Genomic DNA, 24,231 nt, shown 5'->3' with positions numbered 1-24,231 from the left:
CATGCAAGAGTCTCCCGTGTGCAAGAGATTGCATCAATTTCTTTACTCAAATGAGTGGGAACAATTATTTCCTCAAAGCCTTCAAGAAGTTCTTCCTAGACGGACATCGGGTCATTGGCTAATAGTTTTGGAAACCAATCCGTTCAATTGGGGCTCAACACCTTTTAGGTTGGAGAATATGTGGTTGCAACAACCTAGTTTGAAGGAGTGCTTTAGAAGTTGGTGGAGAGATTTTCAAAGAAATGGGTGGGAAGGTCACAAGTTCATGAGGAAATTATAATTTGTTAAGGCCAAATTGAAATAGTGGAATAAGGCTTCTTTTGGAGAGCTAAATGAAAGGAAAAAAAGTATCCTGTTCGAATTAGCTAACTTTGATACCATTGAGCAAGAAGGAGGTCTCACCTTTGAACTTTTAGTTCAAAGAGCTTTAAGAAAATGGGAGTTAGATGAATTGATTTTGAGGGAAGAAATTCTTTGGAGACAAAAAACTAGGGTGAAATGGATTAAGGATGGGAATTGTAACTCAAAGTTTTTTCATAAAGTGGTTAATGGCAGGCGAAATAGAAAATATATCAAGGTGTTGGAGAATGAAAGAGGCCTAGTGTTGAATAATTCAGAGAGCATCAAAGAGGAGATTTTAATGTACTTTGAAAAGCTATACTTGAGCCCTTCTGGAGAGTCTTGGAGAGTTGAAGGCTTAGATTGGTCCCCTATATCTGGAGAGAGTGCGTCTAGGTTGGACTCCCCTTTTACTGAAGAAGAGATTTCTAAGGTCATTTTTTAGTTGGATAAGGATAAGGCACCGGGGCCTGATGGCTTTACCATTGCAGTGTTTCAAGATTGTTGGGATGTGATCAAGGAGGATTTAGTGAGAGTGTTTGCAGAGTTTCACAGAAGTGGGATTATCAATCAAAGCACTAATGCCTCCTTCGTAGTTCTGTTACCCAAAAAAAGCATGTCAAAGAAAATCTCAGACTTTAGACCTATTAGCTTGATCACTAGTCTTTACAAGATAATAGTCAAATTGCTATTAGGGCGTTTAAGAGGGGTACTACAAGAAACTATCCATTCTACTCAAGGCGCTTTTGTTCAAGAGAGAAAAATATTGGATGCAGTTCTCATAGCCAATGAGATAGTGGATGAGAAAAGACAATCAGGGGAGGAAGGAGTTGTCTTCAAAATTGACTTTGAAAAGGCTTACGACCATGTGAGTTGAGATTTTTTGGATCATGTGTTGGAGAAGAAGGGGTTTAGTCCTAGATGGAGGAAATGGATAAGAGGCTGTTTGTCCACGGTATCTTTTGCAGTCTTAGTGAATGGAAATGCTAAAGGGTGGGTCAAGGTATCTAAAGGTTTAAGACAAGGAGACCCTTTATCCCCTTTTTTGTTCATTTTAGTCGTAGATGTACTGAGCAGGATGTTATTGAGAGCAAGAGGAAAGAAATTCGTTGGAGGGTTTCTAGGTGGGTAGGAACAGAACAAGGGTGTCTCATTTGCAATTTGTAGATGATACCATTTTCTTTTCTAGCACTTGTGAAGAGGATCTGCAGACTCTCAAGAGTTTATTGCTAGTGTTTGGGCATATTTCTGGGCTGAAAGTTAACCTTGACAAAAGTAATATTTATGGTATTAATCTTGAACAGAATCATCTTTCTAGGTTTGATGTAGGACAACCCTAGGATGGTTGCCTACACTCAAGGGTAGGTGAGCTAGAGTTTTATTTTTAGGGTGTAAGGAGAGGAATAAGGAATAATTTTTATGGTAGAAAAAATTATAAAATAAGAAATAGAGAAAAAGAAGAAACAATGAAGAAAAGATGGAAAACCTTAGAGTCTCACTAAGGCCTTCTAGGAGTCTCACCTAGAAGAAAATCAACGGAGTCTCACCATTGAGGGTTGCAACCTTGCAATGAAAGAAAATATAATATTATTCATCAAATTCATTCCTTTGATTTACATTGATTAGCCTATCTATAGGCTTATCTAAGAAATCCAAAGTCTACTAGGACTCTAATAACCTATCATGACTCAAATTCTAATTGTATTATAACTCAACTAGCTAATCTTAATTAGACTCTAACAAATACCAATCCCAATTCAATTCTAATTAATATTAATCCTACTTAAAATTTACTTAGGTCTTCCATTTCTTCGTTGAATAAACTTTAAAAGGCTTTCCCCCATCAAGGTTGGTTGAGTTGCTTGATTGCAAGGCCTTTGGTTGGCCAATACTTTACCTGGGTCTTCCTCTGGGAGGGAATCTCAAGGCTTGTGGCTTTTGGGATCCAGTGACTGAGAGGATCTCGAGAAGATTAGATGGGTGGCAAAAGGTTTATTTATCTTTTGGAGATAGGATAACTCTCATCCAATCTTGCCTTATCTACATGCCTTGCTACTTCATCTCCTTGTTTAAGATACTCGCCTTAGTGACAACAAAAATTGAGAGATTGCAAAGAGATTTTTTATGATCAAGGGTTAGGGAAGGCAAAAGAGATCATCTTGTTAGCTGGGATGTAGTGTGTAATCCGAAGGCAAAAGGGGGATTGGGATTTGGGAATATTTCTATAAGGAATTTCGCTCTCTTAGGGAAATGGTTGTGGAGGTACACTAGGAAGGGTTCAGCTCTGTGGCATCAGGTTATTTTATGCATTTATGGATCACATTCCAATGGTTGGGATGCCAACACTATAGTCAGATGGTCACATCATTGTCCTAGGAAGGCTATTGCACAAGTCTCCCAAGAGTTTTCCAAGTTTACTCGGTTTGTGGCAGGAGATGGGGAAAGAATTCGGTTTTGGGAAGACTTGTGGTGGGGGGACCAACCTTTGGGAGTCCAATATCCAAGACTATTTAGAGTAGTCATGGATAAAAATATTCCTATTTCTTCAATTCTCGGTTCTACTCATTCCTTCTCTTGGAACTTTAATTTTTGTCGTAACCTTTCCGATTCAGAGATAGAAGATTTAGAAGGCCTCATGTGGTCACTTGATTGTTTGCATTTATCACCTTCGGTTTCAGATACGAGATCCTGGTCTTTATCTTCTTCAGGACTTTTTACAGTCAAATATTTCTTTGTTGCCTTATCCCAATATTCTGGTTTTCCTCCAGTTTTCCCTACTAAGTTCGTTTGGAATTCTCAAGTCCCTTTCAAAGTTAAGTCCTTTGTCTGGTTAGTGGTACATAAGAAGGTAAATACTAATGACTTGCTACAGTTGAGAAGACCCTACAAAGCTTTTAGTCCTGATATTTGTAAGCTGGGCATGACGCATGGAGAATCAGTAGATCATCTTTTTCTATATTGCTCTTTGACGATGGGGTTGTGGCACAAATTATTTCAGTTAGCCAAGACGGATTGGGTTCCCCCGAGGAGCATCTCCGACATGCTGTCCACCAATTTTAACAGTTTTGGTTTTTCTAAGAGAAGGATTGTTTTGTGGCAAGCTGCGAGCATTGCTTTAATTTGGGTTGTGTGGCGGGAAAGAAATGCAAGGATTTTTGAGGATAAAGTAAGGAATTCAGAGAATCTTTGGGATTCTATTCATTTCCTTGCTTCTCTTTGGGCTTTTTGTTCCAAGGTTTTTAAGGGGACTCCGTAACGTATTACAACTTGATTGGTTAGCGGTTTGTAATTCCAATGGGTTGGTCTAACCTAGAGAGTTTGCTTGTTTTTACTTTGTATTTTCTTGTATTTGTTTCCTTGTAGTTTAGTTTATCTTTGGTGGGAGGATTTCTCATCCTTCTCTTGTACTTCTTTTTTTATCAATATATCCCTTTGTAGTTTCCTATCAAAAAAAAAAAAAAAAAACAATAATTTCCTAAATTAAAGGACCTGATATTCAAAGAATTTGGACATTTTACTGTTTCCACTTTTCAAGAACCAATAAGAGTATAGGAGAGATTAAACTTATCCCAAATAATGGAACACATGCTCCATGTATCACATGTTGATGAGAAAACAATTGAATCCACCTTCAAACATAATTTTTTTTTTTACAATTCTTTTGATTGTTTCAAATCATCTATATCATCATTATATTCAAATTGCACTTTCAAAATCTTCAACCTTGAACATTGCCCTTAGCTCTTCCAGAAATCTTCACCTTCGCTCCAATACTACTTGTACTAGTGAAAGCTTTAATGTCACATATTAATGCAATAACATAAAGATAAAAGAAATCCACACAAAAAGAAACATGAGATTTTAACATGGTTCGATTGAATATATCTATATCCATAGATAAGAGAGAACAAATCCACTTTACCACAAAGAACTTATAGAGGAAAGAGAAAAGAAATACAACTCTTGAGCCTTCAAACGATATGTTGTTTTTCTTCAGTTCTTTACGTGTTCTTTGGTTGCAGCCTGACATCTTTATTGGGTCTGCATAACTATCAATATAAATTACAATTTCATAGTTGAAAGATTTTATTTTATGTTATTTTTGAATTATGTTATTCACTTGAAAAGGCTTGATAATATGAAAGATCTTAAATAATTTTAGAACCTGAGTAGACAGTTCTTATATAGCTTAAATTTACTAGTTACTCATCCATGTAGAATAAATGATTCACCAAATTCTTTTATCAATCTTTTAAGCAGGTGGGTTTATTGCATATTGTGATGTCTGATAAAGAATATAGCATCATCTTGGATTGTGCATGCATGAATTTATGCGAAGAGCCAAGGCTTCCTCCAAGTTTCCGTGGAAGCACCACAGTTTCTGAAGACACAATGCGACTGCTGGTTGATAAAGTTAACATGAATAGTCATATCTTCCTGTCACGTAATGTCACTATAGTGGGGGTTGAAGTTAACTATGCGTTACTGGAGTTATGTAATGCCATTCATGAGGAGTCTCCTCTGGCTCATGTTGCAGTAAGTGATCATGTTTTTTAATTTTTAACTGGAACTTTATTTCTATGAAGATTTTCCTTAGGGGCTTAAGAGTCTAATGAGTTCCATGAAGAAAAAAAATAGAATCTAATATCATGCCACTGACAACACATGATCTCACCAATCGAGAAGTACAAAAAGATAATTAGTTTTTATACTTCAATGTCTGTGTCATTTCCAATATTGCCTAGGATGAAGGTACCTGACTTATTTACTTGCTTTTTGTAGCTTGAAGGGCTTTGGGCGTCGTACAGGATGACTTCATTATCAGAAACTGATCTTTATGTAACAATTCCCAAATTCTCTATTCTGGATACTCGCCTTGATACGAAGCCTGAAATGCGCCTGATGCTTGGATCTTCTACTGATGCTTCCAACCAAGCTTCTACTGTAAATAGAGGTGGGTTTTCGATGACAAACTTGGAATCTGCACCTGGCGCAGAAGTTGCAACTTCAACTATGTTCTTGATGGACTACAGATTGCGAGTATCATCTCAATCATATGTTATTCGGCTTCAGCAGCCACGGGTTCTTGTTGTGCCTGATTTCCTTCTTGCTGTAGGAGAATTTTTTGTGCCAGCTTTGGGAGCAATAACAGGCAGGGAGGAATTGATGGACCCTAAGAATGACCCTATAAGTAGAAACAAGAGCATAGTACTCTCTGAACCTGTTCACAAACAGATAGAAGATGTAGTGCACCTGTCCCCAAGTAGACAATTAGTAGCAGATGCTCTAGGGGTTAATGAATATACATATGATGGCTGTGGAAAAACTATCTGTTTAAGTGCTGAAACAGATTTGAAGGAAATCTACTCATCGAGATCTCAATCCATTATAATCATTGGTCGTGGTAAGAGGTTGCGGTTTGTAAATGTAAAAATTGAGGTACTTATCCTACCCACCAATTATAAATATATTATAGCAATTTTTATAGTAGTTCTATTTTTTTCAAGGTGGCACCAGAAATGCCCTAGACTTCTTTACTATCATGAAGCCTATGAAATGGATAAGAAATGAAGAAATTATGTAATAAAGAAGTGACAAACATTTCATACAAGACTATAAAATATTATTAAATTATTTTTATTATTTTTTGTCAGAAACAAAAGATATGTATTAAATGGGAAAAGAAACATGAGAAGGATGAGGAAAAAATATTATTAAATTATAACAAGACAATAATACAACAAAAAACATATATGATGTAAAAGGAAATAAAAATACCTCTTGAACACACCTGAAACTCTTATTGCATGTAGCAGGTATTTACATGATTTTATATAGGACATTTCACATTAGTTAGTTGATCTTCATGACTATTAAAATTGTGATATATGATATTCTTGTATTTATTCATCAGAATGGTTCCCTATTGAGGAGATACACATACTTGAGTAATGACAGCAGCTACTCAATTTTGCGAGAAGATGGTGTTGAGATTTTGCTGCTGGATGAATCCTCATATGCTAATGATGAAAAGAGTCTAGACTACATGGATGAAACATCAGATACGTCGGATACTTCTGCATACACTCGAAGTGATTCAAGTAAGACGCAGAGCTTCACTTTTGAAGCCCAGGTGGGTCAATCTTTAAAATCAAACTTTCTTTTAGAAATAGTTTTCTAGATTGTGCCTTATGTTTCTTATTTTTATTTATTTATAGACTGCATTACACTCCAATAGCTCTTCTCATAAAGAGCACCATTGGAGGGGCTTTGGGATATGAGTTATGCCCACACAATGCTTCCATAAGACTAATTGGTCAACTGACACATTGGAATCCACATAGTTCAACCTCCTTGCCTGTATAGGTAGCTGAAGTATAGATTTGTTGATTTGAGAGGATATATGCATATTACTAAATGACGAATTTGGACATAGAGTGGACTGAAATTGATTTTTCCTTCTTTTGTTATGTGGAGAATGAATTGATTAACATCTAATTGCATCTTAGAAAAGTCACAGGCAGAAGTTTTTCTAATGTAATAAGCATTTCATCTAATTTTTGGAATTTTTAAGGATTCTGATTTGGTAGTGCTCTTACGTGGATAACTTTCTATTGTGTCCAGGTGGTATCTCCTGAATTCACCTTCTATGATGGTACAAAGTCCTACGTAGGTGATTTTACACATGGTGAAAAGCTTCTACGTGCAAAAATGGATTTGAGCTTCATGTAAGAGTATCCATTTTCACTTTTCAATTTTTTTTATGTTGGTTCTTTTCTTTTAAGTGGGTGCATCCTTAAGAGGCAACAAAACCACTCTGCAAAAAGAGTTCAATTATGTACATCAAATGCATTTCTCTTCTTTCCAATTCATCTATTTTTGCTACTGTGTCCTAGTATAAGGTTTCAAATTCTAGTCCACTTCTCTCTTTTTCATTCATGTTGTTACTTTTGAGGATCATGAAGATCATGAAATGGGTCTTGACCAAGTTAAAGAGGTTAATCATAAAATTCAAAATTTCTCTTCTGAAAATTGGAAATTTCGGAGTTATTTATGTATGTTTCAGGAGTAAGAGGTAGTCATGTGGGGCAGTGAGGTGTTAAGAGTTTGAGGGGAGAATGAAGTGGAGTTAGACACAATAGGGAGTTGGAGAGGGTGTTAGTAGAATTAGGGAGAAAATTTAGGAGAGTGGGAATTTCTTTATTTTTTATTGTTGGCAGGACATTACGCCTTTTTTTAGTGTGGAAGCATGATCATATATGTCATAAAGACATCCTCACCAAAGCTTTACCTAGGCCTAACTTTGAAGACTTAACTTGCAAGCTGGGATTATATGATATATATTCTCCAGCTTGAGGGGGAGTGTTGAAATTTGGCATTCAAAGTTAGGGTTTTTTAATTTGGGAAAGTATTTTAGGAATAAAGAAGGAGAGATCATTTAGGATGATTCAGTTTCCTAATTTTAGGAGAGAATCAAGCTAGATTGATTTTTTCTTATTCAGTCAGTTGTGTATATATATGTGTATGGTGTGTACCTAAAGGATCAATAAAGGAATTCAGAAATTCTTCACATACCTTATCCCTTTTTGTTGGGTTAGCAAAGCCGGGAGGAAAGCCCATGTATACTTCTTATTCTAGATCTCCTAGAAGAAATGCATTTTTCTTATCAAACTGTTGAAGAGGCCGATCCGGGTTTATAGCCAAGGATAAGAGGACCTAAATGGTATTTATCTTTGCCATTGGTGTAAAAGTTTCTTGATAATCTACCCCATATGTGTATAGCCTTTAGCAACCCATCTTGTTTTGAACCTCTCCACAGAACCATTTGCCTTATATTTCACTATGAATACCCCTCGACATTCCATTGTCTTCTTTCCATTTGGTAGCTTAACTAGTTCCCATGTTTTTTATTTATTTTTATTTTTATGCAATTCTTCCATTTCTTCAATCATGGCAACTTTCTACTTTAAGTTGTCAAGAGCTTCTTATAACTTATTAGAACTAGACACGTAAGACAATTCGTTTGCAAATATTACATCAGATGGAGATAAACTATGTGAAGACATATAATGAGAGATAGGGTATTTAAGAGTACAATTTGCAAAACCATAAACAAGATGGTGGTTTTCTCTTTCTAAAAGGGTAGCAAGTTTTGTTCTCAATTGTAATTGAGTTGACTTTTCAATAGAATTATTAGTAGAGAGCTTAAGTGAAGGAATTACCTCAAGATTACTTGTTGTAGGAACATCCTATTGGTCATTGGATTGATTAAGAGGTGGTTGAGTCTTCTCCCCTCTTGAATATGCCAAATTATGTGGCTCAAGAAATCCTCTTTAAATGGGTGTAACAATTTCAAATGATGATACACTAGTAAAATATAGTGGTAGCACATCCCAAGACTTCTTTTCTCCCTTAGAGAGAAGCATCTAAATCTCTCTTTGAATACTAAGCCCGATCTTTAATTAAAGTGACATCCATGGTGACAAACATCTTTGTTGAAGGTGGGTGGTAACATTTATATCCTTTTTTTGTGGTAGAGTACTTTGGATCAAGCTGTTTCCTATGTTGTTTGTGAATATGAACATAACATACACAACCAAGCACTTTAGGGGGGGTACAAAGACAAGTTGGACTTTTGAAGACATTTTGTTAATGAGATATGTTGCAATAAAAATTAAAAGGATTTAGGAACATTCATAGCAAAGAGTAAGGATCTAGCAACCACTTAGAGATGACAATTCTTACACTCAACTACACCATTCTGTTGGGGTTTATCAACACATAAAGTTTGATGAATAATGCCATGAGATTGAAAATAGACGCTTAGACCCTTATTCTAGTACTCCCCTCCATTATCAGATCATAAATTTGTATTTTAGTGTTAAACTAAGTAAGAACCATTTGATAAAAGGACTTAAAGGTCGGAAAAAAATCACTTTTTTCTTTCAATTAATAGATTCATGAAACACGAGCACGATCATCAAGAAAAGAAACGAACCACTTAGAGCCTTAGTGATTGATAACATGGGATGACCCCAATACATCACTATGAATAATTCAGAAATGCACCAAAGTTTTATTACAACTTGAAGGAAAGGAAGTTTGATAACGTTTGGCTAACAAACAACTATCACAACTAGGCCTTATGGACCTTCAACTGCAAGGGGGTGCCTTCACGTGGACTGGGGGCCTGAATAGTCTGTCAAGGGCTCGTCTAGATAGATTTCTGGTCTCTCCTTGCTGGCTTGATCAGTTTAGTAGGGTGAGCCAGCGGAGGCTTCCCAGGCCGACTTCGGACCACTTTCCAGTTTTACTTGAGGGGGGTAGTTGGAGGAGAGGGCCTGCCCCCTTCAGATTCGAAAATATGTGGTTCAAAGTCGAAGGGTTTAAGGATTTAATCCGGAGTTGGTGGTGGGGAATAGAGGTCAGTGGCAGTGCCAGTTTTAGATTGTCGGCGAAATTGAAGGAACTGAAGCAGATGCTTAAAGTTTGGAATAGGGAGGAGTTTGGTAATCTGGAAAGTAACAAGGAGGCTGCGATTCAGCAAGTGGAGTATTGGGACAGAGTGGAGGATGAAAGAAGCTTGTCAATGGAGGAATTAGCTTGTAAGAAGGAAGCCAAGGAGGATTATGCCAAGTGGGTAGATCTGGAAGAAACTCACTGGAGACAGGTGTCTAGGGAACTTTGGTTGAAGGCAGGTGATAGGAACACGAGATATTTCCACCGTATGGCGTCTGCCCATAGGAGAGTTAATCACATGGACAGAGTTAAAATTAATGGGCTTAGACTGACAGAGGAGCGTGAAATTAGAGAGGGGGTAGCAAATGCTTTTAAGCAGCAATTTTCCGAAAGTTCGGGGTGGAAGACGGACATTGGAAGCCTCCCTTTTAATCAAATTAGTGTGCAAGAGGCAGAGATGCTGGAGGCTCCCTTCACTGAGGGTGAAGTCCAGTCGGCCCTGATGGAAATGAATGGGGATAAAGCCCCAGGTCCTGACGGGTTCTCTGTTTTTTTTTTGGCAATGCTGTTGGGATTTCGTGAAGGAGGAAATATTGGAGATGCTTAAGGAGTTCCATGACTAGAATACGTTCCTCAAGAGTATTAGCAACACTTTTCTGGTGCTGATTCCTAAGAAAGGAGGGGCTGAGGATTTAGGAGACTTCAGGCCCATCAGCCTTTTGGGGGGCCTCTATAAGCTGCTGGCAAAGGTGTTGGCCAACAGGCTTAAGAAAGTAATAGATAAAGTAGTCTCCCAGGATCAGAACGCGTTTGTTACGGGTAGGCAGATTCTTGACGCTTCTCTAATAGCAAACGAAGTGATCGACAACTGGAATAAGAAGGGGGATAAGGGGGTTATCTGCAAGTTAGATATAGGGAAGGCCTAGGATAGTATTAATTGGCAATTCATCTTGAAAGTCATGGAAAAAATGGGATTTGGCGCTAAGTGGCTGAGGTGGATGTGGTGGTGTATTTCCACAGCCAAATTTTCAGTTATGGTGAATGGAACGCCAGCTGGCTTCTTTTCGAGTTCAAAAGGGCTGCGACAAGGGGACCCCCTGTCCCCTTACCTTTTTGTCATGGGGATGGAAGTGTTGAGCGTTCTTATCAGAAGGGCTATGGAGGGGGGTTTCATCTCAGGGTGCAAAATTCAGCGTGATAGAGGGCGGGCTGTCCACATTGCTCATCTGCTTTTCGCCGATGACACTATTGTCTTTTGTGAGGCAAAGAAGGAGTGCTTAACGAATTTAAGTTGGATCTTGTTTTGGTTTGAAGCCGCGTCCGGGTTAAGAATTTTTTTGGCTAAAAGCGAGATTATACCAGTAGGGGAGGTGCAAAGGATAGAGGAGCTGGCTGTGGAGTTAGGGTGTAGGGTGGGGTAGCTTCCGACTGTGTATTTGGAGCTGCCTTTGGGGGTGCCTAATAAGGCTGCATATGGGTGGGATGGGGTAGAAGAGAAAATGAGAAGGAGGCTTGCTCTTTGGAAGAACCAATATATCTCAAAGGGTGGGAGAATCACTCTAATTAAAAGCTCTATGGTTAGCATGCCAGTGTATCAGATGTCGTTATTCCGCATGCCCATTTCTGTGGCAAGAAGATTAGAAAAATTGGAAAGAGACTTTTGTGGGGAGGGGGGGTCACATGGAGAGGAAAGCTCATCTGGTTAAGTGGGATGTGGTGTGTGGGGATAAGGAGAATGGGGGGTTGGGAATTAGGAAGTTTACTATCATGAATAAAGCGCTTCTTGGCAAATGGACTTGGAGATTCGCTTCGGATAAGGAGGCCCTTTGGAAGCAAGTGCTGGTGGCTAAGTATGGTCAAGAGGATTACGGTTAGAGGACCAAAAAGGCTATGGGTGCGTGTGGGGTGGGGGTGTGGAAGGAGATCTTAAAGGAAGCTGGATGGTGCTGGGACAAAATGGTGTTCAATGTGGGGAAAGGTAATAAAATCAGATTCTGGATTGACGTGTGGTGCGGGGATGCAGCGCTGTCCCAAAGGTTCTCGCATCTCTACATCTTGGCAGCCAACAGAAATGCGAAAGTTGAAGACCTGTGGGACCAAAATGTTGGGGAAGGAGGCTGAAATTTGTGTTTTATAAGGGATTTTAATGACTGGGAGGTGGAGTTGGTAGGTGAGTTGCTCCAAGCGTTGAGAGGACTCAGGATAACTTGGGAGGATGACTCAGTTTCTTGGAAGGGAGGGGGAAGTGGGCAGTTTAGAGTGAAGGATGCGTACAGCTGGCTGGATAGGTCTATGGATGTCAACTTTCCGAAAAATAAAATTTGGATGGGAAGAGTCCCAACTAAAATCATGTTTTTTGTGTGGGAAGCGACTTGGGGAAAGATTTTGACTCTTGATAGGCTCCAAAAGAGAGGTTGGCAGCTCCCTAATCGGTATTTTTTGTGTGCTTGTGAAGCGGAAAGTGTGGATCACTTACTTATTCATTGTACAATGGCTAGAGTGCTTTGGGACTTAGTGTTGGGTTTAGCTGGGGTCAAGTGGGTGTTCCCTAATACTGTAAAGGAGGTTTTATATAGTTGGGGGGGTACTTTTGTGGGGAAAAAAAGGAAAAAATTCTGGAATTCCATTCCGTTATTCATTTTTTGGATGGTTTGGAAGGAAATGAATAGATTAGCCTTTAGAGGGACGGGGGTTTAGCAATTCAGAGGTTTAAATATTCTTTTGTATGTAATATCTGGGGTTGGGCTAAATTGTATATGGAAGAGGAGCCGCATTCCCTTTTAGATTTCCTGGAGTGGATTGCCTCCAGTTGAGGGGTGGTTTGTTTTTTGGCTTTTTGCTTGTTTGGCCTTTGTTGCCTTGTATACGCCCTGTATACGTTAGGGCTCTTTAGCCTCTTTAATGAATTGTGTTTGCTTATCAAAAAAAAAAAAAAAACAAACAACTATCACAATGGAAATTCAAACCCTAAACTTTGGAAAATAAGGATGGAAACAATTTGTGCAAATAGCTAAATGAGGCATGTCCCAATCTTTTGTGCCATAACCAGATCTGTGCTTTTGATGTTGGCTTGCCCATAACTTGCTTTACGTGTCTATCCAAATCTTGTCAATTCATATCTAAGTAGTATAAACCTTTTCTCTTTCTACCAAGACCAATCTTCACTTCTATAGCAAGATCCTAATAGTGAGTTTCAAAGAAAGTTATGGGACATTTTAAAGCCTTATTTAGCTAATGGATAATAAGTTACTGGGTGGATATAGATCATATAAGATGATAGAGAGTGACATAGAAGAAGTTAGAGGAATTGAAACTTCCCCCAACACAACAACAAAAGATCCATTTTCTGTTTTAACATTTTTCATACTAGGATGAGTGCTATAGGAAGAACAAAGACTAGATTCACATGTCATATGATCTGTAGTTCCTTAATCTATAATCCAAGATGACTTAAAACAATCATGACTAGAGTGCTCAAGGCAAATCCAAAGTTGCTTGTATTGGCTAAGTCATGGCAAGCATCTTTCATGGATAACCTTTGAGCATTCTCTTTGATTTGATCTATTTAGGCTTGAGAATATTGTGGTTGGGCCATGGGATGTGATTGTGTATCAGAGGATGCATGATATGTTTTGGAATTTGAGTTGCATCCCTTCTTATGAAACCATTTTGGATATTGTTTCAGCTTGAAACATGTTTCTTGAGCAATTCTTGTCTTAAAAATGTGGACAAAGCAACAACTCTTTGTTTCCTGTTTTCCTAGAGTTAGAGATAACTAGTGCACTTGGATCTTAAGTGTATTTAAGGTTGAACACTCTTGTGAGACACCTGCAAGCATAGTAGCCTGATGAAGCTCCGCACGCCAAATATAAGCATATGCACCATGAAGATTGGGAGGAGGTTCCTAACCTAAATTTTGAACTCTGATCTGATAAAACTTCAGATCAAGACCAGCCAGAAAATTGTAAACCATCTCATTCTACATGTTTTTTTTTTTTTTTTGATCAATAATCTCATTCTACATGTTCTTCTTCAGTTTTGTTGTATGCAACAAACTCCATATCACATGGTTGGAGAAAATCAAGCTCTTTCCAAATATCATGAAGAGTACAAAAATAGCTAGTCAATGACTTCCCTTGTTGTCTAGTCTCACGTCCTTGGTGCGTAAGTTCGGAATCTGAGAAGCATCACTGCCATCAAAGTATGTTTGAGCCACAACATCCCAAAGAGCATGAGCTGTAGGATGTTGAAGGAAAGTGGCAGTAATATACAAAGTCATTGATTTAAGAAGCCATAACATCAACATGGCATTCTCCTCCACTCAAGTAGTGAAGAACGGATCAGAAATAGTTGGTTGTTTCTTCTCTCCAATCATGTGTCCCAACTTCCCATTTCCTGCAACATCCAACTTCACAAAATGGGACCATGCAGAGTAGTTTGTCCCATCAATTTTGTTAGAAGTCATCTAGACATGCCTATTATCATGTTGAACTGTCACAGCAGAAGGAATGAGTGGGGGTGCACCAGAACCACAAACCTTTGTCACCAATTCATACATGATTTTTCGTTTTAACTTTTTTTTCTTTCCTTTTTTTTTTTTTTTTTTTTTTTCGTGCAAGGCAGTGGCAAATTCAAACAACAAGGATAGAAAGCCAAGGGGAATCAATCAGTAGTAAAAGTTCATACCTAAACCAAAGAAATGACTTTGCTACCATGCTTTGGAGACAAGTTTTCTGTATATGTTACTTCACAACTTGTGCAATACTTATAGGAAAGAAAAAAAAGAAGCTATGCAAGGATTAAAATGCTATATAAGGAAGAATTTAAAAACATCCCTACAATTTGTTCCTAACTTGAAGCAATAATAAATATCAAATTACTTGGTTCATTGATTTGGAGATTAAAGATCTCAAAAGACTCATGAACTTTGTTATGCACATACACTTGTCTTCATTTGTCCCAGATATAAAAGGTTGGGCACTATCCTCTTCAGACTTGTTCTAAGTAAAATCTTCTTTCTTCACTTTGTCCAATATATCATAGTCAATGTCTTTCCATCTGACCAAATTTTTATGGAGTTTAAAGTCTCATCTAAGGTCAAGGCCTTTGTTTGGTAATGGTACTTAAGAAGGTAAATGCTCATGACATGCTACAGTTGAGAGGACCTTTCAAAGCCCTTAGGCTAGATTGGGGCATCCTATGTAGGAGGATTGAAGAGATGATTGACCATCTCTTTCTGCATTGTCAATTACTTTGGGGTTGTGGCACAAGCTATTTAGACGAGTCGGAATGGATTGGGTTCAACCTAAGAGTTTATGTGACATAAGAATTATTTCATATATGGGTTTAGGGAACTCCATCAAAGGCAAAACTCTTTGGAAGATTGTTTGTCTCACTTTGATTTGGATCAAGTGGTGAGAGAGAAAAGCTAAGATTTTTTAGGATAAATGGAGGATGTCATAAATGTTGTGGGATTTGCTTTACTTCTTTTTTTTCTTTTTAGGCCTCTTGTACTGACGATTTTAAAGCTATTCCTCTAAATGTAATTCAACTCAATTGGCATTCAGCATGTTGTACACCAATAGGGTTGGACCAATAATGAGATAGCTAGGTCTGAGGAGATGAAATATTTGTACATTCTTTTGTGATCTATCTTTTTGTATATATCTCTTTGTATAGTGGATGAGTTCTTTGTTTTGATTAGATTTGTGTATTTGTTGGGAGGATCAAATTTATAATCATGATCATAATCATAATCATAATGATTTTTATAAAAAAATAATAATCAAATTCCTATAATAAAAAATAATAATCAAATTGCTATAATCAATCATCTAAGTATGATAGTGACAAATATGCTCCTTGCTTATGGAAATTAAAATAGTCCTTAAAATAAAGGGTCCACTAGAATCAAATATCAAATATGGAAATCTCTTGATATGCTTGTCAACATCCTAAACAAGTGTAGTATTTGGTGGTTGTATGCTCCTTGCCTATGGAAATTAAAATACTCAATCCCTAAGATAAAGGGTCCATAGAATCAAATATTAAATATGGAAATCTCTTAATATACTAGTCAACATCCGGAACAAGTGTAGGGTGGTTATGTCAAGAGTGAAGCCTTGAAGGGATAAACAAGATCATCTAGCTATAAGTATTTTGGAGGGAACATTCACTCTTTCTTGCAACAGTAGGGAAACAATCATCCATCTTATGCATACATGGTGTTTACTTTCACCAAGAGGTAGCATGGAAGAGATCTACTTAGCATTTACTGTGACAAACATCTATATTCAATGAGCATTTAGGTTACCTTGAGTTTTACTTGGAGATAGACATTTGTGTCCAAATGTTGCAGAATGTAGCATAGGGAGAGATGTGGAGAAAGTGAACATGAGAGAGAGTGTGGATCTAACCATGAATAGGAGGCTAGAGGCTAGAGGCTAGGGGTTAGGGACAAAGGTGCTATAGATGTAGTGTCATTGGAGAACTTTGTTGGTCATGTGATCTTAAGTCCCAAGACACATATGCCTATCAAAATGCCCCAATACACCTAACACTCTTCAATTGGTCATATGCTACTATGAAACCCATATAATAATTAATGACGTGCAATGATTGATCTATTTGAACTTTTCAACATAAGACATCAATAAGAGTCCTTGTTAAGAACTATTGGGAATTACAAGAAACAAAAAAACAAACTTGAAGCTCAAAATGATTGTGAATGTTATAATGATGACACCAATGACCATAGATCGAACCTATCCAATTTTTACAGTACAATGGTCGACTGTTCATAGACTAACCATACCTACTGTTTCATTTTTGGGGTTAATATTAGCAATGTAGTTCATCTAAAGATAAACCTAATCTAAATCATAGAGCTACAATACAAGAAAACCTGAATGAACAAAATGTTGAATTGAATTGTACCAGTCTTTACTAGGGTTATTACTCATTATTGTCCTCGCTGTTTTATTTTCCAATTATTTCTTCAATTAAGAATTAAGAGAATGAAAAAAACTAATAAAATCAAATAATTTATGGTTGGCTCAGTTGGATCAATAAAATGAAGTATATAGGCTCTGTTTTTTTTCAATTTATTATTTCTTGTAATGTGAATAGTTGAGGGGTGGATGTAGCCAAGTGGATCAAGGTAGTGGATTGTGAATCCACCTCCTCTATACTGAGATATAACATAAGACCAATAAGTTGTTTGAGATCTTGTTCTCTACCTCTTGGCCTAAATCGAAATATCTAAATATAAATAATAATAAATTCACCCTTGATAGTGAAATATGTTGTGTATGTAAATCCTAGGAGTGAAAATATGGACAACTTACCAACTTAATTTTTTTTCGCTAGGAACTCATCTTAAATTGCAACATTTTGAAATACACACACTCTCACACATGATGCTGAAAGAAAAGTAAACAATAGGCCTTGCAAATTACTGAGACTTTGGTTGATACTTCACAATGTTGTTGTACTGAAAACTTTTGTTGAATATATAACTATAAAATTTCATGTAAACAATATATTTCAATCTTCGGAAAGAAAAAAGAAAGAAACTAAATACCTACAAGAGGAAAACAAATTCCACCTTCGAACCTAGTGAAAAGGGGCAACCAGAGCTTTACTATTCATTATTAATTGGTAATTTATGGGTGAACAAGGTAGTTAGCACAAGTTAGGCTTGCAGCAGTAAGAAAGCCTATCTGTGAAGAAGAAAACTATTGGAATGATACATGTGGTAAAGGTGATATCATCTCAAGTATTATGTTAGAATAAATATATTAAGCTACCAGTTGACCCAAAATCTTTGGCTATTAAGTGTTGGACTGACAAGGTATATCAAGCCACCTTAACAATCCACCTCTTACTTTCATGTAGAATCATGGAAATAGACAGTTTTGAGGTTTCAACTTCCAATATCCTGGAAAAAGATGCTCCATTATCATGTTGAAGTTGAACCACAAGTTGACTCAAACACTTCAGCTATTAAGTGATGAGCAAACAAAGTATATATCAAACCACCTTAACAAGAGGATCAAGTATACCTTGTGATATTTCTTGTTTCCCTTTCTTCCTATTCCTGTCTATTTATGATTTCATTCTTTTTTTTTCTTCCACATATACTGTATGGGTTTTTAGAGTCTTTTTTCATTTCCCTCCAAATGGTAACTAAGAATTTGATTCAACTGAACTCCTTAAACTGTATGTTTTCAACAGGTATGCATCAAAAGAAAATGATACCTGGATTCGGGCTCTTATGAAGGGTCTGACTCTTGAGGCTGGTTCAGGTCTTACTGTTCTTGATCCAGTAGATATTTCAGGGGGATATACTTCTGTAAAAGATAAAACAAATATATCTCTCGTAGCAACAGATATATGCATCCATCTTTCTCTTAGTGTCATATCTCTTGTACTTAACTTGCAAAATCAGGCAACTGCAGCGCTACAATTTGGAAATGCCAATCCCCTAGCTCCTTGTACCAACTTTGACCGAGTTTGGGTGTCCCCAAAAGGTTTATCTCATTTTTACTGGAGCAATACAACATTATTTCTAGCTGAAATTATACATACGTACATACATATATATTCCAGTAGTTGTTAATGATTATCTTTTGACTATTTTTGTCCATGTTCAGGCTATTCTTTGTCTAATCTACTTGCATTTGGCTATCTGTTATGCAGAAAATGGGCCCTGTGACAACCTTACCTTTTGGAGACCCCGAGCTCCTTCAAATTATGTTGTATTGGGAGATTGTGTGACATCTAGGTAAAATATATTTAGAGCTTAAAATGACTTCTTTTTATCTCATCATGTTTGAAATAGTCTAGTATTCAAGTTTCTTATCTATTCTCTTCTGGTTTGCTAGAAATTGTCCTCTACTGGTTGGCTTTTATTTTATCTTATATTACTATTATTATTTTTTGTTTGAATATGTTTCCAGTGGTAAATCATAATCATGTGAAATTGTCATATAGCAGTACTGAACTCTGAGGAATTTGCAGTCTAATCTTACACGACAGAAGGATCTGTCTTCAGTCTTTGGAAAAAGAGAAGGGAAAAAAAAAATCTAGTGTACTCACAATCACCATAACAATTAATTGGTTGTTTCTTGGGATGTTTTTCTCTCGTCAATGTTATACTCACAGCTTCTTTTTCTTTGAATATTCTGCATAGGGCAGTGCTATGCAGGATATAATATGACTACTTTTGGCCTGTACTTTATGAGTCCCTCTCCAATTTGGAATTTTCACATATGCATGTTTGTCATATGGTTTTGCAAAATAAGTTTTTCTTTTTCTGATTAGAGACAACTCATAAAAAATGAGTCAAGACGTACAAGAAGGAAGAGCTATCCTTAAAGGACAAATTACAAAACCAATATAGAGCAAAGAAAGCGAAATACAACAACCAAAATAACTAAAGAAGGTTTAGAATTTACAATTCAAGGGAGCATGAAATCTCTTGCAAAAATGTCTAAATATGAGGGCCCTACTTGGGTAACTATTCCACTATGTAGTTAGCCAAACAAGGAATCCAAGTGTGAAGAGAATCCATTTTTCTTCTATTCCTAATAGCTTCTTCATCTTATTCTTCTTCCCCCTTTCCCATTTTTTTTTTGGCTTTTGTATGCTACTGAATTATTTTTGTGTTCATTGGAGTTGGCATTCATGGCATTTGTGTTCATGCTCTCACCCTAGTAGCATAACATACTTTATTTTCCTTTCTTCATTATAATGTTTTAAATTTGAGAATCTTACAAAATTTCCTTTAAATTTTCTCCCCTTTTCCCCTTGTACACTTTTAGGCTTGAGGACAACCTGTTATATGCTAATGCTATTACTAATTGCTATTTCTCTTATCCTTTAGAGGCTATATTTTGTTAATTGGCTATGTTTTGTTAATTTTGGTTAACTTTAATGTCTGTTCAGCCCAATACCTCCTTCTCAAGCAGTAATGGCAGTAAGTAACACATATCAGCATGTACGGAAGCCCCTTGGTTTCAAACTCATTGGTTTATTCTCGGGTATCCAAGGATTGGAAGCACGTGAAGATAATTATGATATGGATAGTGATTGTTCTCTTTGGATGCCAGTTGCACCACCAGGATACTTAGCATTGGGATGTGTAGCGCATGCAGGGGTCCAACCACCACCAACTCACATTGTTTATTGTATACGTTCTGATCTTGTAACATCCACAACATATTTAGAATGTATCTTCAATGCCCCCTCAAATCCTCAGTTTTCATCTGGATTTAGCATCTGGCGCGTGGACAATGCTCTTGGATCCTTTTATGCCCATCCTTCTGGAGAATGCCCTCCCAAGAACAATAGTTGTGATCTTAGTCAGCTTGTTCAATGGAATTCTAACCGACATCACTCATCCACCAAAATGTCTTCCTCTGATATGACCATTGACCATGATTATGGAAGTCAGCAAGCAAGTAACCAGAGTGCAACTTCATCTGGATGGGAGATTCTCAGATCAATTTCAAGAGCAAATAATTGTTACATGTCTACTCCAAATTTCGAGAGAATCTGGTGGGACAAGGGTAGTGATCTCCGCCGACCATTTTCCATATGGCGACCTATAACACGTCCTGGTTATGCTATACTGGGTGATTGCATAACCGAAGGGTTAGATCTTTTGCACTTTCCATTCCACTAGTTTCTTTTTTTTAATAAAATAAAAGTTTGTATCTATTAATATTTGTTTTTGCTTTTTGTTTTTTTGTTTTTCTTCTATCAGCTTAGAACCACCTGCTCTAGGTATAATTTTTAAGGCTGATAATCCTGAAATCTCTGCAAAGCCTGTGCAGTTCACTAAAGTTGCCCACATTGTGAGGAAAGGAGTTGATGAAGTTTTCTTTTGGTACCCAATTGCTCCCCCTGGTTATGCTTCTCTTGGATGCATAGTCTCCAAAACATATGAAGCGCCCCAGATGGATTCATTTTGCTGCCCGAGGATGGATCTTGTTAACCCAGCTAATATTCTTGAGGTGCCCATTTCAAGATCTTCAAGTTCAAAGGCATCTCAGTGCTGGAGCATTTGGAAAGTTGAAAACCAGGTTAAAATGAATTTTGTTTGAACATTGTCTGAAATTGGTATATTAGACTGGTGCTTTTGTTCATTTACGATTTTGACCATTGTTCTGTATTGAAGTGTTTAGATTTGACATTATCTTTTTTAATTTATGTCTCTTAAGACATTAAGGTTATGGGTATTTTATGCTTATGCAGGCCTGCACTTTCCTTGCACGCTCTGATGCTAAAAAGCCATCAAGCAGATTGGCCTACACCATAGGTGATTCTGTAAAGCCAAAGACACGGGAGAACATTACTGCTGAAATGAAGTTAAGATGCCTCTCCCTGACAGTTCTAGACAGCTTATGTGGAATGGTATGTGTCCTAAGGGAAATATTACAACCTGGACCTTGATATAGAGATAGTCCCTCCTTCATTAGTAATTATTTGATAAATTTGGATCATGTCAGATGACACCACTGTTTGACACGACAATCACCAACATTAAGCTTGCAACTCATGGTCGACTGGAGGCAATGAATGCAGTACTAATTTCTTCAATCGCTGCATCAACTTTTAACACACAATTGGAAGCATGGGAGCCACTTGTTGAGCCATTTGATGGGATATTTAAGTAATTTATGAGTGTTTTCTAATTATAATATGGTGTCTAATACATTATGTTTTTATTATGTTGAATCAGTTTTACTGATAGATCCATTAAATATTCTTTTGCTTCTCTTTTGGAGGTTTGAAACTTATGATACCAATGCACATCCACCATCAAGACTTGGAAAGAGAGTGCGAATTGCTGCTACCAGCATCCTAAATGTGAATGTCAGTGCTGCAAATCTTGAAGCTTTTGTAGAGACAGTTGTTTCATGGAGAAGACAGAGAGAGCTTGAACAGAAGGCAACCAAGCTAAATGAGGTCAAATGTGCTTTCAAAATTTTTAATATTTCACAAGCTATTAACTATTATCTATTATAATGACGCTGTTTTAAGTGCCTTACTGCTCACTGTCTTTGCAGGAAGCTGGTAGTCATCATAAACATGGAGATGGTTCAAATTTTTCTGCATTGGATGAAGATGATTTTCAGACTGTTATAATAGAAAATAAGCTTGGTTGTGATATGTATCTGAAAAAGGTTGAACAAAATTCAGATTTAGTTGAACTGCTACATCATGATGGCTCTGCTTCTGTATGGATTCCACCTCCAAGGTTTTCAGATAGGTTAAATGTTGCAGATGAATTTAGGGAGGCACGCTATTATGTTGCCATACAGATATTGGAAGCTAAGGTTATAAAATATGATTTAAGTTTTTTAGGAGCTTATCCTGAATATGCAGCTGCTGTTTTCCTGAAAGAGATTAGTTTTATACTTTTTTTGCAGGGTTTACCTATTATTGATGATGGTAACAGCCATAAGTTCTTCTGTGCTTTGCGCCTTGTTGTTGATAGCCAGGCAACAGATCAGCAAAAGCTTTTCCCTCAGAGTGCAAGGACAAAATGTGTCAAGCCTTTGGTTTCCAAAACTAATGATCTTGATGAAGGCACTGCCAAGTGGAATGAACTTTTCATATTTGAAGTTCCTCGAAAGGTATTTCATGGTTTTAACTGCTTTATCTTCCTTCTTCTATTAGAGGCACCATGTGGTGTTTTAGACCATTACATCTGGCGTTCTCAAGCAATGCAGAGCACATGGGAGACATATTTTGATCGTTTAGACGGAGCATGTTTCTCGAAACTCTAACTTGTAACTATAAAATCTTAAAAGAAAACAAGTAAAGAAAATTAAGAGATATTTTACTTCCTTAGAAGTGTTACTAAGCAAAGCATTCTTCTGGAGTGGTGTCTTCACCTTTCATTGAGTGCTAGTTGTGAAAATGGGTACATGTACAAGGACCCTAGAAGTCTAGAAAGAAAACTTCAACTCCCAACATGATCTATGTGTCTCACCCAAATATGGAGGTGATAGGATGACTTCTAACTCACAGAAGCATGAGATCTCCAACAGGGTCAATCATGGAAATGTCTCCTTTCTTTGCCATGTACTGGCTTCCTGGTTTGTTGATCTAGACTTCAAAGAAAAGGAACAGTGTCAAACTCTCACAGATCTATAATCCTTTGCATGCAGTGGTCATATCTCCATGTCCATTCCGCCTGTATGCCACACATGAAAGAATTGACACTGGATGTTGAATTAAATCCTATTTGCCCATCAAAGAAAAACCCCATAAGATAGGAGACTTGCAAATCCTTCGTCATGCAATGGTGAGCCCAAAGACAGCTGCATGTTTGACTTATGGTTCTGGTTTTCTAAGGCTGTTGGTTCAGTATCATGTCTATTTTCTGTTAACAAATTAAATCAGAACCTTGCTTCCATGGTTAGCTGTTCCTATTTCTTTTTGGCCCAAGGGTAGGAGTGAATCTGAAATAGTCACCTGTTGGATAATTGTATTTGTTTTCCTTTCAATACATTTGATAGACCAAAAACTAAACCTCTAAATGATACTTCTTTTTTTTTTTTTTTGAACTCACTAATCATTCCATCAAGTGGTTTTGGTCTCACCTAGTATCTGCTATATGCGTTAGCATTAGGATCATTATTTGGTAAGCAACATTATGAATATTACATTAAAATAAATACTTTATATATAATCATTGCAGGGGCTGGCTAGGTTGGAAGTGGAGGTGACAAACCTTGCAGCAAAAGCAGGAAAAGGTACATGGTACAATTGTTTCCATATAAAGATTCATAAGAGTCTGTTAACTCAAACTTTGTAGTTTGTACTTCTTTTTATTTTTATCTCTTTCTTTTCTGAGCAAGAGATGAGCAATAGTTATATTTTCCTAGCCCAAATGCTATGAAAATGGTTGTTTGGCAAGGCAAATGATTGTTAACACTAGGATTCAAAGGTGATGGATCACTTATGTTGGTGATCAGTATGTTTTCTATAAAGTAAGGATAAAAGCAGCTGTTATTTGGGAGGCAGATGTTTACCCTCATGCCTTCCCTTGGATCTTTTCCATGGGAGATTCAATTAACATTTAATCACCTTTATGTTAATATCAGTTACAGAAACTTTTGTTGAAGAGATCCATCATTGTTGCACATTGTTATAAATCAGCTTTAATTCATGAATTAGTTACTCCAGAAATGCTTGCTTTAAAAATGTAGTGGCAAGTTTTAGAATCAAAAGTGCATGCATTGGATGCTTTTTTATAATGTTATGCCCACCAAGTTGATCAGCATCTTCTTCAAAGTTCTTCATGCCATTTGAAGTAAACTATGTCAGCATTTTGTGCTTTCTCATTCAATCTGAATTCCAGAACTATGAATAATTTGGAGGTGAACCTGATCATTTATATGTTTGTATTGGCCTTTG

General features: G+C 37.1%; 1 protein-coding gene across 1 annotated transcript in view; it reads left to right on the top strand.

Moving 5' to 3' along the window:
• The window catches only part of LOC117914486, a 117,755-nt gene that overhangs the window by 72,106 nt on the left and 21,418 nt on the right, over positions 1-24,231 (top strand). Inside the window, 14 exon segments of the mRNA XM_034829830.1 lie at positions 4,600-4,875; positions 5,122-5,778; positions 6,254-6,472; positions 6,964-7,067; positions 18,034-18,329; positions 18,499-18,583; positions 19,747-20,454; positions 20,567-20,885; positions 21,058-21,216; positions 21,312-21,475; positions 21,591-21,771; positions 21,873-22,142; positions 22,236-22,442; positions 23,513-23,567. Coding sequence (XP_034685721.1) covers positions 4,600-4,875; positions 5,122-5,778; positions 6,254-6,472; positions 6,964-7,067; positions 18,034-18,329; positions 18,499-18,583; positions 19,747-20,454; positions 20,567-20,885; positions 21,058-21,216; positions 21,312-21,475; positions 21,591-21,771; positions 21,873-22,142; positions 22,236-22,442; positions 23,513-23,567 — 3,700 coding nt within the window.

This window comes from Vitis riparia, chromosome 5 (genome assembly GCF_004353265.1).
Source record: "Vitis riparia cultivar Riparia Gloire de Montpellier isolate 1030 chromosome 5, EGFV_Vit.rip_1.0, whole genome shotgun sequence".
NCBI lineage: Eukaryota > Viridiplantae > Streptophyta > Magnoliopsida > Vitales > Vitaceae > Vitis > Vitis riparia.
This window is presented reverse-complemented; position numbering and strand designations above follow the sequence as displayed.